Raw genomic sequence first — 17,926 nt, 5'->3', positions numbered from 1 at the left:
ATTTTCAAGTGGCATTTCTTCCTCAGCATAGTGGGAATATACAGTACATGAAAGATTTCCCTCAAATTGTGCGTCATTTTGTTCAAAATGGACAAGTCTTGCAAGCTTTGGAAGGCAATCTTAGCCAATAGGGATGGAATATGGGGAAGTGGACAGGTCCGTGTTGATCACATGACTATAGAGATGTTGTATACCGGTATGTGTGATGTATGGATGAAATGTGTAGTAATATATAGAAATATGTTTTGCAAAAATCTGCCTCATGGTGGTGCTATAACAGGCTGTTATTGGGGGAAAATTGTGGCAGAGTTCCCTTGGCATCCAAGGAGTGTTTGTGCACATTTTGGCATCGACTGGGCCAACGGTGCCGGAGATTAGCTCTACATGGATGGACACACGGACACACGGACACACGGACACACACACACACACACACACACACACACACACACACACACACACACACACACACACGGACGGAGTGCAAAACATATTCTCCCCATGCCTTCGGCTGGTGGAGAGAAAAAAACAGACAGACAATAGTAAACTGCATGGATATTGTGAAGGAAAACAATCTTTTATAAATGGTGGCTGGCAATAGCCAGATCCATTTATTCCCCTTGACAGAAAATATCTCATTATAATTACACATGCTGTAGGTGTGCTGGACTGGCCTTTTGCTACCCACCTGCCGCTTAAGCTGCCAGCAGCACATTAGAAGTAAATGGTTTGTCTGACTTAGAAGGCTGTTTGCTACTTGGTTCTCCTCATGGGGTTCAGAGTGATGAGATTTTGATCCCTTGTGTGAAACCATTACCTCTCTTCTGCCCTCAGTGCACAGATGGTACTGTGCACTTCATTCTCCATTTGGCCCCTAAGTGGGAAGCAGGACAGCAGATGAAATGGGAACTTGGGATACGTCCGGAAAGGAGGCTTAGAGAGACTATTAGCCCTCTCCTACCACTTCACATGTAACACATTCACCCTGCCTAATCTCCAAAAGCAAGTTGATTAATGGGAGAGTGAGCCAATTGGGGTTGTGGTTAAGAGTGTATATTCTACCTGTGCAATACCACCATGTTCTACACAAGTGGATTTTGTGATGTGTTTATGTTAATACTGTATCAGGGATTTTGTAATCACACTGTTAAGTGTAGGGCGGCTGTGGTTCAGGAGGTAGAGCAGGTCGTCCAATGATCCCTGGGTCGGTGGTTCGAGTCTCGGCTCCTCCTGTCCACAGACATGTGGAAGCGTCCTTGGGCAAGACACTGAACCCTACATTGCCTCCAATGAGTTGGTCGGTGTGAGCTTGGCACCATTGGTCTGTGAATGTGGGAAGTGAGGACGCTGGCGTCGACTGTTCGCTGCTTCAACTCCCAATGTATGTATGAATGAATGAACCATTGTAAAGCGCTTTGAGCACTTGGAAAAGCGCTATAAAAATGCAATTAATTATTATTATTATTATTATTAAGCTCTGTGTACAACTCAATAAAGGAATAAACAAACAAATACACAATGTTGCTGTACGTTAGATGCATTGAATGTGGGTGAGCTGAGTTCACACGCACGTGCATGCCCTAGGTCGAGGCCAGAGGCCTGGAATAATACACATGTTGCTGTGTTATGTGTGTGACAGGTGGATTATAGTGTGAGAGTTGTTTAAGTTGTTATTGTTTTTGTTACTCTCGGATGATAATTTTCTTAAATACATCAAGTATTCTCTTTGTTTTTGGATTCTTCATTTAACATGAAGGAACACAAACCCAACGCAAACAAAAAATACCCCATGGATTAAAGACTTCACAGAGTGAGTAATTAATAGAAATAAATCATTTTGGGGTTTACAGATTCCTTAGAAGCCCTTTCATGTTCTCCTTAAAAAACAAGTCAAAACATTTGGTCAGACTGAAATTTCTTTCAAAAGCTGCTATTGTTTTAATAGTTAAGGGATATTTCTCTTTCAAATAAAAGAAACAAAACAAATACTGCATATTATATAATATAAATGAAAAAAAGTTATGGAAAAGTTACAGCCCATCATGCATTAGGACCTTCTAATGCGAGGCGATGGGGACTTTTGAAATTGTAATGACTTTTGTAATGTATTTTTAATATATGGTTTTAATGTTTATTTTTATTTGTAAGTGAAATATCCCTTTAAGTTCTGTTAAAAAGTTGTTTATGTGCAATGACAACTGTCTACAAGCCATAGCCTAGTTCTCTTTTGGGCCTCTACTATATACTGCATTTCTATTTCAGAACTTAAACTGATGAAGTATGGGGTTGAGACCAAAATAAGTGAACAAAGCCAAGGTCTGAGTAATTACATCAGCAGCAAATTATATTGTCTCTGCTAAGAAAGGCATGAGCAACTTGTATACCGGTAGTTGCTTTCCCCAATACTTCTCAGAGTTCACAAACCGGTTGGATGCAAGACAAAACGGCAGAGATCGTTCATTAAAAAATAACACTCTGATGCCACTGTTAAGCTATTACTTCTCTGTGCAAGGCATTGCACCATGTCATTGATCGTGCCTGCTCAGTACATTAGTACCCATCTCCACATTGATTGTATGCAGAACGATATACCGTACTGTACCTGGGGCCAAATGCATTCGAGGGCATCCCTACATAATAATTACTATACTGACCAGGGAATGGCCATACAAACCCCCCAAACTATTTATTATTACATTACAGGTACAGCAAAAGAGGCACGTGGAGTGAATAATTGAGCAATAAAAGGATCACTGAACAGAAAGATCTCAAATAGTCAGTTCTAAACGTGTGGTTGATTGATGTGTTGACTAAATTGATGCATTTACTGAAGCCTGCATCTTACTAGGAGAATTCAATCTGGATCCCGTTACAAAATCACATAGATTGACACAACATACTTATACCGGTAATATTTGTTTTACTTTGAAGAGAGTTCAAATGACTATCATTCAGGCTCATCAAATAAACAAAAGCCCAGCCAACCCAATTAGAGTTGCGTATTATGATGGATGAAAGGCCCGCCGTGTAATGGTTTGTTAATAATACACACAACCACCCTCTTGCACTACAATTGTCTAATTAGGGAATGGCTGTTGGGACATGACCCATTTATATAAAACATCTGCAAGCACTCACACAGTTATTGCATTTCTCTGGCATTTGAAGCTCCCAAATTGTGACAGATGGGGGAAAACAATGGTAAGAAAGCAAAAGCAGTGATATGAAATGGTTGGTAGGCAGCAACAGTTGGTGTGGGAGGACTGCCAACATGCCTAACAGTCTAATCCATAAAGATGCATTGCTTTCATCACTTTGAAGGTGCTGAAATGCAATCTTTGCATAGCAGTATATTGAACATTATTACATTACATTATTACAGTATACTGTTTTTCAGTGTGTTCTCACAAATGAACTATTCTGATATGTACTGATAGCATCGTTGTGATTGTTATTTCCAACAATGTCTCAAAATGCTGTAGTTGTAACCATGGGGGGGGGGGGTATTTGGGGTGTCTGCTCTCATGTGTGTGTGTGTGTGTGTGTGTGTGTGTGTGTGTGTGTGTGTGTGTGTGTGTGTGTGTGTGTGTGTGTGTGTGTGTGTGTGTGTGTGCGTGTGTGTGTGTGTGCATTACAAATATCTCTCAATTTTGCAGTTATAAAAGGTGTCTCCTACAAGACATCCCATCACACAGACACAATCGTGTGCTGGGTATATCAAACCTAAGTTATCTCATCTCATTATTGAGGGATTTGATGATATTTCTTACAAAGAATACAAGGACATCTTCTTATTCACGTTGGTCAGTGTGTTCATAACCTGTCCCATTGCCTAAGCTGTAGCCAGCCGCTAATAAATATTCAATCGAGTTCCTTCACTACAAATCATTGCTAATAGATTTTTCACCCAGCAGTCCGTGGCAACTTCCTGCTGCCAAGTATAATATGCCATGGCTGACAGTCTCTGCAGTCTGTGTCTCTTGAAAAAACTTCCTTGTGGGAAAAGGTGACCTTTTGTAGCCAATGGTGACGAAGTAGGGATATTTACGTCCCAGTGGTTGGACAAACCCTGTTATCTCCACCAAGAGATTCTGTTTTCACCTGTGTGTGTGTGTGTGTGTGTGTGTGTGTGTGTGTGTGTGTGTGTGTGTGTGTGTGTGTGTGTGCGCGCGCGGCCAATAGGGCCGTTTTATTTAGTTTGATTGGAGAATATAAATATTCTCTATGTTCATATACAATTAATACCCTTTATTTTTTCGCTTTAACATGTTGTTCTCCAATTTCAATGCAACCAACTGTTAGTTCTAAATTCCGAGCAGTTCCAAGCAACCAACTGCCGAGATATTTCTAGGGAGTACAAACTGATAAGTGAGGACAAGGTCAGGAGGCCTCTCTGAGCTCTGAGAGCAATGGGCAGATGCCGCAGTGTATGTTCTACTACTCGGCGCTTCCTTGTTTCTCAGGAGTTTCACCTTATCAGGTCAAGACACTTTGCTACATCCATCAATAGGGCCAGTCAAGCTACTGGTTTAGACTGGTGCCTAGTCGGCCCTTTGCCAGTTGTCTCCCATTATCTTTAGAACCTGTCATCTTAAGACCTACCCATCAGCTAATTCTGTGCCTAGATATACTCAATGAATGTGCATTTATGTTCATGTTGTCTCAAACCCTCCAAAAGAGAGCTTGTGTCTTCATCACTTTGTAATCTTAGAATACATTTTCCATCAGACCAGACTCTTTCTCCAGTGTTATTTAATTTCTCATCTTGTGCTTAAATAATCTCCGATCAAGTTCTAGTTCATAAAACAGGCTAGTCAATTTTAACCCTGGGTATGGTTTGGCTGGAGGTATACTTTGAGCTGTTACACCTTCTTCTACTGTATACGCCGCGAGCATGGAATCCTCTTCGGGTTTGAGTAAATGATCCCACCCACTCAGGGTAGTTGAATACATGCTTCTGTATCAACACTTGAGTCGGCTGTGTGTACAACTGTACAACTACTTTTCATTGTCACAGTGATAATAGTTTCAATTGAGATGAAAGTTGAGAAATTCAGGACACTGAGGGGAAACTGCAAGGGTGCCTGTGCAAATTGGCATAGTTAGGCATGCATGACAATTGTTTGCGTTACGTTATGTCATATCAGAGCTCTGGTCAGCTTTGCATTATGCACTGAGAAGCATTTTAAGAAGCCTGTACGAACCATTCCTTTCATCAAGGAGATTATAGATGTGAATCTTGCCCACATAGCAGGTGCAGGTGAGGCCTTTCATTCAAGAGAAAGATGTAACAACTCCAACAACTACACAGTTATGGATTCCAGGAAGCAACTGACGTTCCAGCTGATGTTGAATGTGGTAACGGCCGTAATCGGTTCTTTCCAGTTTGGCTACAACTCTGGGGTTCTTAATGCCCCCCAGAAGGTCATTGAGATGTTCATCAAGGATTCCTGGTATGAGCGCTATCAGGAACCCATCCCAGCATCCTCCCTCACTGCCCTCTGGGCTGTCACAGTTTCCATATTCTTGGTCGGTGGCATGGTTGGCTCCTTTTCGGTGGGACTCTTTGTGGACCGCTTCGGAAGGAGGAATTCGATGCTGATGGCCAACATTCTGGTCTTCATCTCTGCGGCTCTCATGGGGTGTTCCAAGCTGGCAGGCTCCTGGGAGATGCTCATTATTGGCAGATTTGTGGTTGGGTTGTACTCTGGACTGTCCACTGGCTTTGTGCCCATGTACATTGGTGAGGTCGCTCCCACTGCCATCAGAGGAGCCCTGGGAAGTGTCCACGAGCTGGCTATCGTCATAGGCCTTGTGGTTGCACAGCTGTTGGGCTTGGAGGCTCTCATGGGCAACACCACCCAGTGGCCATTTCTACTCGGCTTCATTGCCATCCCTGCGTTGCTGCAGTTTGCCCTCATGCCCTTCTTTCTCGAGAGTCCTCGCTTCCTGTTCATCAACGACAACAGTGAGAGCAAGGCAGAAACTGTGCTGAAGAAGCTGCACGCGACCAAGGATGTAAGCAACGCCATGGAAGAGATGAAGGAGGAGAACAGGCAGATGATGACGGAGAAGAGGGTGGCCATACTAGAACTGTTCCGCTCGCCCCTTTACCGCCAACCCGTCTGCGTCGCCATTGTCCTCCAACTATCCCAGCAGCTATCAGGCATCAATGCTGTGATCTACTACTCCACCAGTATCTTTGAGAAGGCCAAAGTGGAGCGGCCTGTTTATGCCACTCTTGGAGTCGGTGTGGTCAAAGCAGCTTTCACTGTGGTCTCGTTGTTTTTGGTGGAGCATGCCGGTCGTAGATCTTTACTGATGGTCGGGCTGCTGGGAATGGCTGGCTCCGCCATTTTGATTACCATCGCTCTAAATCTGCTCGACAAGCTGAAGTGCATGTCATATGTTAGTGTCATGGCTGTATTGTCCTTTGTGGCATTCTTCTGTATTGGGCCAGGGCCCATCCCCTGGTTCATCACAGCAGAGATATTCTCTCAGGGACCGAGGCCCTCAGCCATTGCTGTGGCTGGGTTATTCAACTGGACCTCCAATTTCATCGTGGGCTTAACTTTCCCGTATGTAGAGGAGCTGTTTGGCCCATATGTGTTTCTCATTTTCGCTGTGCTGCTGGTCGTATTCTTCATCTTCACCTTCTTCAAGATGCCAGAGACCAAGGGCCAAACATTTGATCAGATCTCCACTGCATTCCGCCGGCCGGCCGAAGGTTGAGGACAGGTAATGGTTAATTGTGAGGCCTGAGGAGGAAGCATCATCTTCAATTTAGTAAAAGAGGTTGATGGAAGGGGCTCGGGTGGTACATGTTCACCATTGCAGAGTATAGGGGTTCAAATCCACTGTGGTGCAGCTGGTTTTCCAGAGCGAGGTACAAACACAATTTACCTATGTTTGGGGTAGAGAAGCCAGGCGGGCAGAGTGATGCTAATAAATAAAATGTGGTGCAACTCCGTGTGGGGGTCCCCGGAACTTCCAACCCACAGGAAGGCGCCCAGGGTGCCAGCCTGGTTAGTGCCCTTAACAAAGATTAAAGTCCATAGACTCGGCTTGCTCTAAAGTGCTCTAAACAAACAATCTCATAGACTTGGCTGCCATATGACGTAATCTTCAAAAGCCATGCATTGGACAAAAATCACACACGTGTGAAGTGAGGGGCAATCTTATCATCGTACATCATCATACATCATCTCATTCCGAGTCAGAACTTGCGTTCTCACCTTCGTCTTCAATGTTTGTGTTACGCAATGATTGTGTTTACATGAACACTCAAAATGTTGTCAATGGGATTTAATGTTTCTGTAGGACAAAGTCTGTGCACATACACCAAAAGCTGGACATAGGAGGGGCTATCGCTCCTCAAAGATCACACTTGTGTGAAGTGAGGGGCGCTCTTATCACCATACATCTTACTAATACAAGACAAAAGTGCCATTAACCCTTTCGGGAGAGTACTCTGGTCACATGGTGTTACGCACCTACACTCTACACCACTTTACTTCTGACTTCTGTTCTTTCCATTGATGACCACATACAACCAATGACTCCCACATGGCTAGAGTGGCTGGCTTTGCACCCCCCACCCCCCTCCAGTTTGTTCTCGAGGGGAGGAGGGCGAGAGTGTGATCGCGTGGATCTTTTAATTATTTTCCCAGAGTTTAGCACACAACCACATACAACCAACGACCACATTTACAACATGTATTGTCCGTGTGGAATAAGTTAATCATCATAATGACTACAGGCCAGCTCAGTCTCCCACAGCAGCTTCACAACTCCGTTGGACTCTACACCACTTTACTTCTGACTTCTGTTCTTTCCATTGACCTCGACGCCAATTCACTGGGCGCCACATGCATAGCCCAACAAAAAAGTTGACATTTGATTCAATTGGCCCCATACTGATTGTTAACATTTCACGTGGTCCACTTGACTTCTGTTCTTTCAACATAAAAGGTAAGAATAACTTATGTTTGTTTTGTGTGTGCACCCGCCGACGCAGCGAAGCGGTTGGTTGCCTAATCTTGACGCTTGTATCCAATCATACATAGATTAGGACCCATCCCCTCAATTACAATCACAGATGCCACATAATGCTTAATTTCCCCATTACGGGAGCCTCAGCATGCTCCGTCTAGCGACCTCCTCTCCGCGCCAGCACAGCGGACGGTAGCATAATATTAGTGCACTGCATTTACACTTCTGCGCCAATCAACCAACACTTACTAAAAGCAATCTGCTCTGCTCTGTCCATTTACCCTGGGTGTGCGCATGACTACGCTGTGTGACCATCCGCTCTACTACATGTGAAGGGCACAATAATGGGTTTAAAAACATAGCTGAAACATGACGTGGAGGCTGTCAAATCCCACAATTTCCTTAAACGCAACTAGAGTGGAGCCACCCCGAAGGGCGGCAACATTCTAGTCATCATACATCACATTAGGTGCTCAGCCAATCGAATCATTTCAAATCTGGTACATGCAAACACAAAGCTGGGCACCCCTCGAAAACTAGAAAATAATGTTCCTGAAACAGTGTGGGCTCAAGTACTTTGCCAAGTGCATTCTGGCCCTGTGTAAATGAGATGTAACTCCCCTCCCTCAATCCTCCTATTGGTTGACCCACATGATGTCTAGGGGGTGGACTATAAAACGGGAATAAAGAGTGACAATAACAATAGTGGGCTCGCTACTCAAGCCCAAGATAACCAGTAAGACGCCCTGAGGACGAGAAGCGACCTTGCGTGCACGCATCGGCCTGGGTGATGACTGCTGGGCTGGCGCTTTGGCATGGGGGGGTCAGATCAACTAATGGAATGAATTCTGTACTGGCCATATATGGAGCGTGTATTGAGTATACAGGGTTTGATGAGGTCTGATCAACACAATGGAATGGCAGAACAGGTCAGCTCCATATATGGAGATCTAAGGGGGGCAGCAAGGGCAGTGTCTTGAGTGTACAGGGTTTGATGAGTGCCCAGGTAGGGCCGGGCCTTAATTTTCGGGCCTGTTGAATGGACAGATCAGTCAAAAGGGAGACATCGAAGAGGAAGGACGGGTAGGGAAGGTTCTATTATGGAATGTCAGAACAGGTCAGCTCCATATATGGAGAACTAAGGGTTTGAGTTGCTGGCCGGCTCCATATATGCAGATCTAGGTGATGATCCAGTCTTCTCCATGTATGGCTATCCAGGGTTTGATGAGGGCGTGACGTGTCGGGTGAGCTGACGGCCCTATATGGTGGTGTGACCGGACGGACTGACAGATTTTGCAGGTTCTCATAGTAATCTGCGACCTACAATCGCAATAATAAAAATCACACTCGTGTGAAATTTGGAGCTTGTCTTTATATCAGCAAGATGGCGTTGTTTACTGCCCTAATCAAACATTTAAGTCTATAGACTTGCTGGCATCCGATTATTTTTAATTTGGTTCTAAACAAACCATAGTCCATAGACTTGGCTGCCACATGACGTAATTCCATAATACCTCAAGTAATTGTTGCTCCTATATACAGCTTTTGTCCCCACACGTCTCATATTTGCCATTGACAATGAAGGGAGAATTTACGTCATATGAAGACGAGCAAATCGGCTAACCAAAATCACATAAATTCAGTTGTTCATGAGATGATGTATATAATTATAAGAGCGCCCCTCACTTTCCCTTATGTTTTATTTGACCGTTTCTGTGTTTTACATCTGTATATGTCATACCTTTAATTAATTGTGTGTAACTGATCTCTGCAGCATTGCAAATGAGGGTGAATCTGAATGCTTTTTTCCAAGAACAAACAAAGGTTTCAATCAATCAATCAATTTCGGAAAGACGTGCAGCCCCTCAATAATATAAAATAAAAATCACACCCGTGTGAAGTGAGGGGCGCCCTTATCATCATACTGTACATCATCTCATTCTGGCCAGTCACAATTTGCGGCTTCAATATGTACTTTGCTCAGCCAATCAAATCATCGCTATGGGGTGATCAGTCAATCACAAGCCAAAGTTTGTGTTCACACAAACCTGGAAAGCTGAGCATAGGGTTAACCTGTTATTTCAATGGTAGTGGATTGGGAGAAAGGATTTTTGTCCAACAAAGAAACGGCACAGCTCACGGACGTCTTTCTCCATGTCAGAGGTTTGTCCATTACTCGCGACGCTCTATAGACAAGTCCATGGAAGCCCCACCTGCCTCTGATTGGCCTACCGACACTGCCAGTCTTCACCAGACTTTGGTGAGGTTACTCCGTGGTGGGACATAAATATAAGTACGGTATAATACAAGGGACAGAGAATGACAGCTTGGCACACATGACAGTTGACGCTCCAGAATGCAGCCTCGCAACTTTTATTTTTTGTAGAAGAGGCAAACTAATAGTTTATGCCGTTCACTTTGCTTAATATGACTTGATTTGGGTGTGTTCTAAATAAAGTGTTTGTGTTGATTATCGTGTATCAATCTAATTATAGTAAACTTAATACTATTATACTAAAAAGGATAAAGATGAAGGGAAAAGAGACCCTTTTACAGTACAATAATGTTTCAAGTTTACACTTACAAATAAATGACATTAGAAAAAACACACGGGGTGTTACCAAGGGTGGGTCGTTGTCTAGAGACGGCTGTGGGGGTGATAAGGCGACGATTACACTAATCTAATATTGCAATTATGAGGTCTTCCAACAATCCCTGGCACTCTAATAGCATGGTGTTTAATAACCAAGTATGCCAAAGACTAAAACAATGTTGTCTGTTGAATTTTAACATCCAGTAAAGTTCATGTGAATGGCATCTGTGTAACTGATATGGGACTCAGTAGTCAGCAGACAGCATGAACATAAACATGCTCAAATGTTAGCTTGCAAGCTAATACTGCAATGAATTTCTGCAATTAACATGGTATAAAAAATGTTTACTCATTATGATCTGGCCCCTTGCACAATATTTAGAGGACCCGATTAAATTAAAATTAAATTAAATGAAAATGATGTGGGCTGCAATTTCTATCTCGCCTGACTATTTGAAAGCCTTTATCTTGAATGCAAATTCAAATATTTGACTAGAGAAACTGCTTTGAAATGTCAACATGAAGTGTTTTCACAATGCACAATGGAACTAGGAATGGAACTAATTGTTCTGTGAGAGATACTGAAAGAAAAGAAAAGGGAGAGGAATTAGCATATTGACTAAAGGCCGTAAGATTCTCCATATCATGCTTATATTGATTAATTCAAAGGCTTTTGGGAGTGAACTATAAAAACTCAGTTAATTGATCATTAGAAAAATCTACATAAATCCTTTACTTCAGCTACAATTCATGTCTCTGAGGACCATGGTTCAGTGGCAAACTAGTTAATATTCTTGTAGGAGAGTCTCAAAGACAATGTGCATAGTTTGTTGCCTCCTGCAGACATAACCTTTTCTCCTGTTTTGCTCTGTGCAATGAACATTCTTCAAGCTACCCTTTTTCATCAATGCTGGCTGTGCCCTAAAATGCAACTGTTCTGGGTGTTTTTAGCATCCATTCTAACTTATTACATCAATCGTAACTTAGATCCACCTAAGGATACACATGGCACCTTCTCCTCCACACAGACAAACTGCCTATAACAGCTGAAACAGAGCGGTATTTGGTTAGTTGTTTGGCTTTGCTCTTTGTCATGCCAGCTATTGTTAGGCCACTCGTGGTCAGTTACATGGCGCAGGCTTCCAAATATCAGTATGACGAATCTACATTGATACCCAAGGTTTGTTATGATTCCAAGTAATGGTTGGTACTTAAGTACTTAAGTAAGTTTATCTTGGAATGCCTGGTCCGTGTACAAATGAAAGACACAGCCCAACTCGAAAATCAGGACTTCCTTGTGGCTAGTGTCAACAAAAACAACATCAGGTGTATTTGAGCATATTTATGTTCATGCTGTCTCTGGTTGGCATATATTTTCAAACTGCATCAGACACTAGGTCAATGATACAGTCGCAATATTCAGCACCATTTTTTGTATGCACTACATCCATTTGTTATATGTGCAATGGATTCTAGATGTTGTTCAGAATCATGATGGTTTATACAAAGTGGATGTCAGGGTACCAGATTGACAGATTGTGTCTAGACTAACGCTACTGTATGTGCATGTGATAGTATTTGTGCTGCACTAATAATGGTGCTGTTAGAGCAGCAGTTCCCAAACCTTTTTGGCCATGCACCCCTACCCCCAAAAATAAGCATTTTATAAGCAGATACGCTGCATACGCATTACTTTGACATTCATGGTAGTGTAACGAAAAAGGAAATTCTGGAATTCAGGAAACATTGAGACTGCATTCCTTGAGGACACCATTCAAAGTAATAGGTGACAGAAAAGAACAGGGCGGCCACTGAGTTCAATGGAGAAGTGGCTCCATGTTCTATTCAGTTCATAAAGCTATACAGGGAACTGCAGAACCATTGCATAAAAAAGGATTTGGGAGTTGTGTCAGATCTCGGGAGCATTAGTGGACAAAGTATAGATCAAATAGGTAAAATATTACTCAACTAGATAAAGTGCCAATCGGCACAGGTCTCCACCAGGATTCTTCCTCAGCCTAGTGGGAATATGCATGCACAGTTTCATTGCTATCGGACGCTGCGTTGAGGAGTTGTGGCCATTTGCTACTCCTGAAAACTGTAGGAGCCAATCGTGGCCAATCAGGATGGAATATGAGAAATCAAACAAACCTGTCTTGATCACATGACTATGGAGATCATGTGTAGCGATTTGCGTGAAATTTGGATAAAATCTGAAGGAGTAATAATAGAAAATGTGTTTTACATATGTCGGCCTCCTGGTGGCGCTATAAAGAGCAGATGTGAAAAATTCCAGACAAAGGTTTTTCCTTGGCCTCTAGGGAGTTGGCATACAAAGTTATCCACAGATCCGTGCAGTTAGAGGTAAAAACACTTTTTGGCCAGTTATAGCGCCACCTTGAGGCTGAAATTGTTCATGTGGCATTTTGTCCTCAGCCTAGTGGGAATGTGGGTGCACAATTTCACGGAAATCACGCGATGTGTTCATGATTTGCAGTATTTTGTTTGAAACTGAGCACTCCTGTGAACTTTGGAAGCCAATCTTAACCAATCAGGATGGAGTGTGAGAAATCTGAAAGACCGGTTTCGTTGAATGGCTGTAGAGAGACTGTGTACCAATTTGCGTGATGTTTGGACAAAATCTGTAGGTGTACTGTGCAAAAACTTGTTTTGCACAAAGCGGCCTCCTGGTGGCGCTATAACAGGCCGTTCTGGAAAGTTTGGGGCAGAGGTTCATCGTTGGCATCCAGGGAGTGTGTGTGCAAAATTTGGCATCGACCGGGTTAACGGTGGCCGAGATTAGCTGCTAACGGACGGACGGACGGACGGACGGACGGACACACGGACGGACGGACGGAGTGCAAAACATACTCTCCCCCTAGGCCTTCGGCCTGGTGGAGACAATTACAGTGCAAGTGAAAGCTGCTCTGTCAAATTGTTAGATTGACACCACCATTAATCGCAAAAATAGGCTATCGACAAGTTATCTACACGTCGCATGTAGATTGGCCATTCTTGCTACTTTAGTGTGACACTGTAGCATGAAAAAGTCATTAATTTAGGGAAGACCAGTCTGAAGCGAGTGCATGATGCAACAGCTATTGGTACTCTAAACATAGGGACATAGGTTAGGACTTAGCGACATTACTGTTCCTTGGAGTGGTTACACCACTCAAAAACATGTGTGTCACGATTACAAATTTGTCACAAAATTGCGATTAAGGATTAAATTGTGTTTTTTGGCATTGAACATTGGAACATTATGAATACAAATGTAAGTTCTGTTTGGTTTTTAGGCTTCATAATCACAAATTGTACAAGGCAGATATGACAAATAACTTGAATACAAAGAAATTACTGACATATTTAATTAATAATATCCTTTCAAGAAAATGCGAAAATAGCGGATCTACAAGCTTACAACATGTTGTATTTCTACTATTTTCGGAAAAGAGCTGAAAATGTATGAACATTTTTCAACGAGGAAACGATTTTGACGATAATGCAAAATAATCTAAAAAAATATATGTGATTAGACGATTATGTAATAATTGTGACGGGTCTAAATATGGGCAATTGGACATACAATGGTTCTGCCCGACAGAAACCTTGAATCTAACAAATGTAATTTGTATGTAGTACAGTACATACTGTAGTCACTGGTCAGTGTCATACCTTCAATGTCTATAGCTGCAGAAAGTAGGCCGTCTTGCTGCCTGGTCAGCCGAAGCAGAGGGACATCCAGAAGGTCCCACATGTGGTCAACGCTTGGGATAAACAGTCCGATGCTTCCAGAAAGGCCATGAGTCTGCAGTTAACAGAAGACAATTTCACCATTAAATGTACAATACTCAAACTTTCTTATAAATTACAAATTCTACCTAACTACTACAAGGGAAGGAACTTAAATATGTTTTATCTACCTGGCTTGGCTGGCTACATTTCAAGTGTGATTATTTTAAGCCTTAACTAGGATTTAAGTAGTTATGGTTTAACAGAACTAGTAGTTAAACTGGGAGGAGTGGAAAAGTGCCTGCCCACCACTACACTGACTACAGTGGCTTTAGCCTTGGTCCCAAGAAGGAGGAATTTAACGACTAAATTGGGGAGAAAAGGGGATATTTTTACTGTGTGATTTTAATCATTTGGAAAGTAGTCATGAACATTGGGACATTGATCACAACATTGATCACAATGCCATGAACCCCATCGATCACGGCATTGATCACAATGCCATCAATCCCCATTGGCGCAGAATGCAATACTTTCCCCCCTGTCTCTATTCAAACAGCTGACACCAAATAACAAAACTTTCCTAGCAGCTCCTCTGCTATGGCCAGCATGGTGTTGCCGGGGGCCTGTGGCACCACAGCCACACAGATGTCAGAGGCCCTGCACTTCTACAAGGCTATGTGGATGATGATATTGATGTTTTGTGAGTGAAGTGACACCGTTGACAGTTGTTTACATTTAGAATTGCCTGGTTCCAGATGGCAACAGAAAAGGTACGGGAGGTGGGGGGCATTCAGGTGGGTGATCAGACCACCTCACCAACATGCTTCTCAGGTTTGGGGGGGGGGGGGGGGGGGGGGGGTCACTTGAAAACCGCGGATCATGGCACAAATGCTCTTTGAGGACAGGGTCTGTGGAAACCATATGCCAGTGTTAGAGGAGAATAGTGAATAGCACAGATGATCCTGTTGTCACTGATTTTGCTGCTGGACGTCCGACGTGTACAACTGTCAACACTGTCACTTCACTCGCAAAACAACATGTATAGCATACATGGGCAACTGGCGGCCCGGGGGCCACATACTGACCCCACCTTCACTTAATGTGGCCCGCAGGTTAATATCCCAATACTGATACATTATTTGTTTCAGCTGTTACAATTTCAAAACAATGACTAGTGGAAATATAGTGGCCCTCTCCATCGTCAAAGTTGCCCACTCCTGATATATAGTGTTCCTTGGTGTGTCCAGACCAGCTGAAGCACCATGGATCAAAACAAACCCCAGTGTACTGTTCATCATGATGGTGCAGTGGGCTGGTTTACTTTACCCCTGAGCCACCAGGATGCAAGTAACAAGTGAAGCGCATTCTCATGTGCCCACCTTCTACACACATCCCTAGTAAGGATACATGTGTGTGATTTGGACACACACACACACACACACACACACACACACACACACACACACACACACACACACACACACACACACACACACACACACACACACACACACACACACACACACACACACACACACACACACACACACACACACACACACACACACACACACACACACACACACACTTTTCTGCCATGATTCACTCCCATCTCCCTCTCAGCCGTACAGCTGTCACACAAAATAGCAGATCTATAAGCTCACAATTTGCTGCATCTGCAACGCATTCATTGTGAGCTTATATATTGCTGTTTTCGGCGCACGACACCACAGTAGTGACAGTACAACGAAGTATAAAATGAATCAGGTCATAAAATGAGTCAACACAGCCTTCCCTGCATCAAGCAGCACCTGGTGACATTTACTCTGAAGAAGTCATATTCAACTGGTGCCACATCTGGCCCTCCCACTCCATTCAATGTCACCCCAACCAAATGTATGCAGCCTGTTTTATTTGGCCCAGCAGTGTGGCACTTACCGCAGCAATATAAATCCATGTCATATTGTAGCATCCTCAACCACAGGGGAAAAAAGGAGGCGAGCTTTCTTTCTATATGAGCCAATAGTACAGAGCCAGTAGAAAATAATAGCCCGGGTTATGCTTAGTTGTGCTGCACTGGTTTGTTTCATGCACCAAAAATAGCAGATCTACACATCGTGTCGTGGCGTTGTGAGCTTGTAGATCTGCTATTTTTGATGTGCGCCGCCGCCGGGCAACCAAGTACAACTCAGGCAACGGAAAAACAAACTGGATTATGGTATATGTAATGTTGACAGTGACACCATGGGAAGACCACAAGTCATCTTTTCAGGAAATGCAACTGCAACATCACAGCGTTTCTTGCACTTGTCAGTCGTGAATGAGTGCAAACTTTCAGCACAACAGAACAAAATGAAATAAGCCCTAGGCTAGGTACTAGTACTAGGCTACTACTACTACTACTACACTATGCAATGTCACTGTGGGCTGCTATGCTGCAGTCTTTATGCATTTCAGAGCATAACTGAAAAGGCACAGCATTGCAGAGAGTCGAGCATGTTGTTGATAGTGCTTGAAGTAATTTACCGCTGCACATGATGGAAAGTAAGATGGATGAACAGCGGAAAATGCCCGGAGAAGTTTCTCAAATTGCGCGCACGACCGCACGTGCACGCACACACACACACACAGTGAGAAATCAGCACAGTTTTCCTCACTGACACACTAGACAACACAACTAATTGAATGTGTAGCTACAAGGGCGAGGTCAAACTGTGCTCATTGCGGTCATGTAAATGTGTTTCAGGGGTAACTAATGTGCCCGTTCAAACATCGTCTGTCATCCTGACTGGATCGCACACAGGTTACAGAGTGTTAAGAACTGCAGCAACAACGATGCGCTTAGGTGGATAAGGAGCCACATAGAAAGATAAATAAGACAATTGAACATTTTATGTTTAGTATGATACGATATGCATTGCTTACTGAAAGTAAAAAAAAGGAATCATGCATGCAGCATCAAAATGAACAGTGTATTTGTACAGACTGTGGTGGAAACCAACCAAGTACATTCACTAAAGTACAGTACTTACCAGTAAGTACAATTTTGGTAACTGTACTTTACTTGAGTACTTAAAATGTATTCTACTTACTTACTTCCAATACTTTTACTTCTACTCCACTACATCTCAGAGACAATTATTATACTTTTACTTTGATTATTATTACAAAACATACATTAACCACTTTAGCCCTATATCCATTTTGGCCATTTGAAAATGCTTCTCATTGTGAGCCTGCAGAAAAGATTTCAAAAGATTTTTATAGATTTGAAAACTTGAAATAGGACAAAGGCTCTCCGCTTTGGGACCGACCTTCGAGACACCACACTCAAGGCTCAAGAGTCAAGACACAAGATTCCATTATCAAGATCAAGAACACCTCAACACATACGACCCAAGGTGCCTGGTCTTACAAGTTTCAACCCAGACCCCCTCGTACTGTATATGACTCCTACACTCCGAGGTGTCTGGCTTTACAACCCAGATGCCTTGCCTAGCTTCACTAAGACCACCGTTCCAATTACAACTGTTAAAATGGGAAACCACTGAGGCGAGCCCTAACCTAACCTTTGAATAACAGTCCATAATCCTTATCGATCCTATT

The 17,926-nt window shown here is 43.1% G+C and overlaps 1 protein-coding gene across 1 annotated transcript; it reads left to right on the top strand.

Annotated features, from left to right (window-relative positions):
• Nucleotides 1-5,313: 5,313 nt before the first annotated feature.
• Nucleotides 5,314-6,732, top strand: LOC310855115 (solute carrier family 2, facilitated glucose transporter member 1-like; the record flags this gene model as incomplete). The annotated part of the gene is made up of 1 exon (XM_083760007.1): nt 5,314-6,732. One exon carries the CDS (start codon nt 5,314-5,316, stop codon nt 6,730-6,732), a length of 1,419 nt encoding a protein of 472 aa, XP_083616133.1.
• Between the last annotated feature and the right edge of the window lie 11,194 nt (nt 6,733-17,926).

The sequence above is a fragment of the Protomyctophum parallelum genome (genome assembly GCF_964188405.1).
Source record: "Protomyctophum parallelum genome assembly, chromosome: 1".
NCBI lineage: Eukaryota > Metazoa > Chordata > Actinopteri > Myctophiformes > Myctophidae > Protomyctophum > Protomyctophum parallelum.
This window is presented reverse-complemented; position numbering and strand designations above follow the sequence as displayed.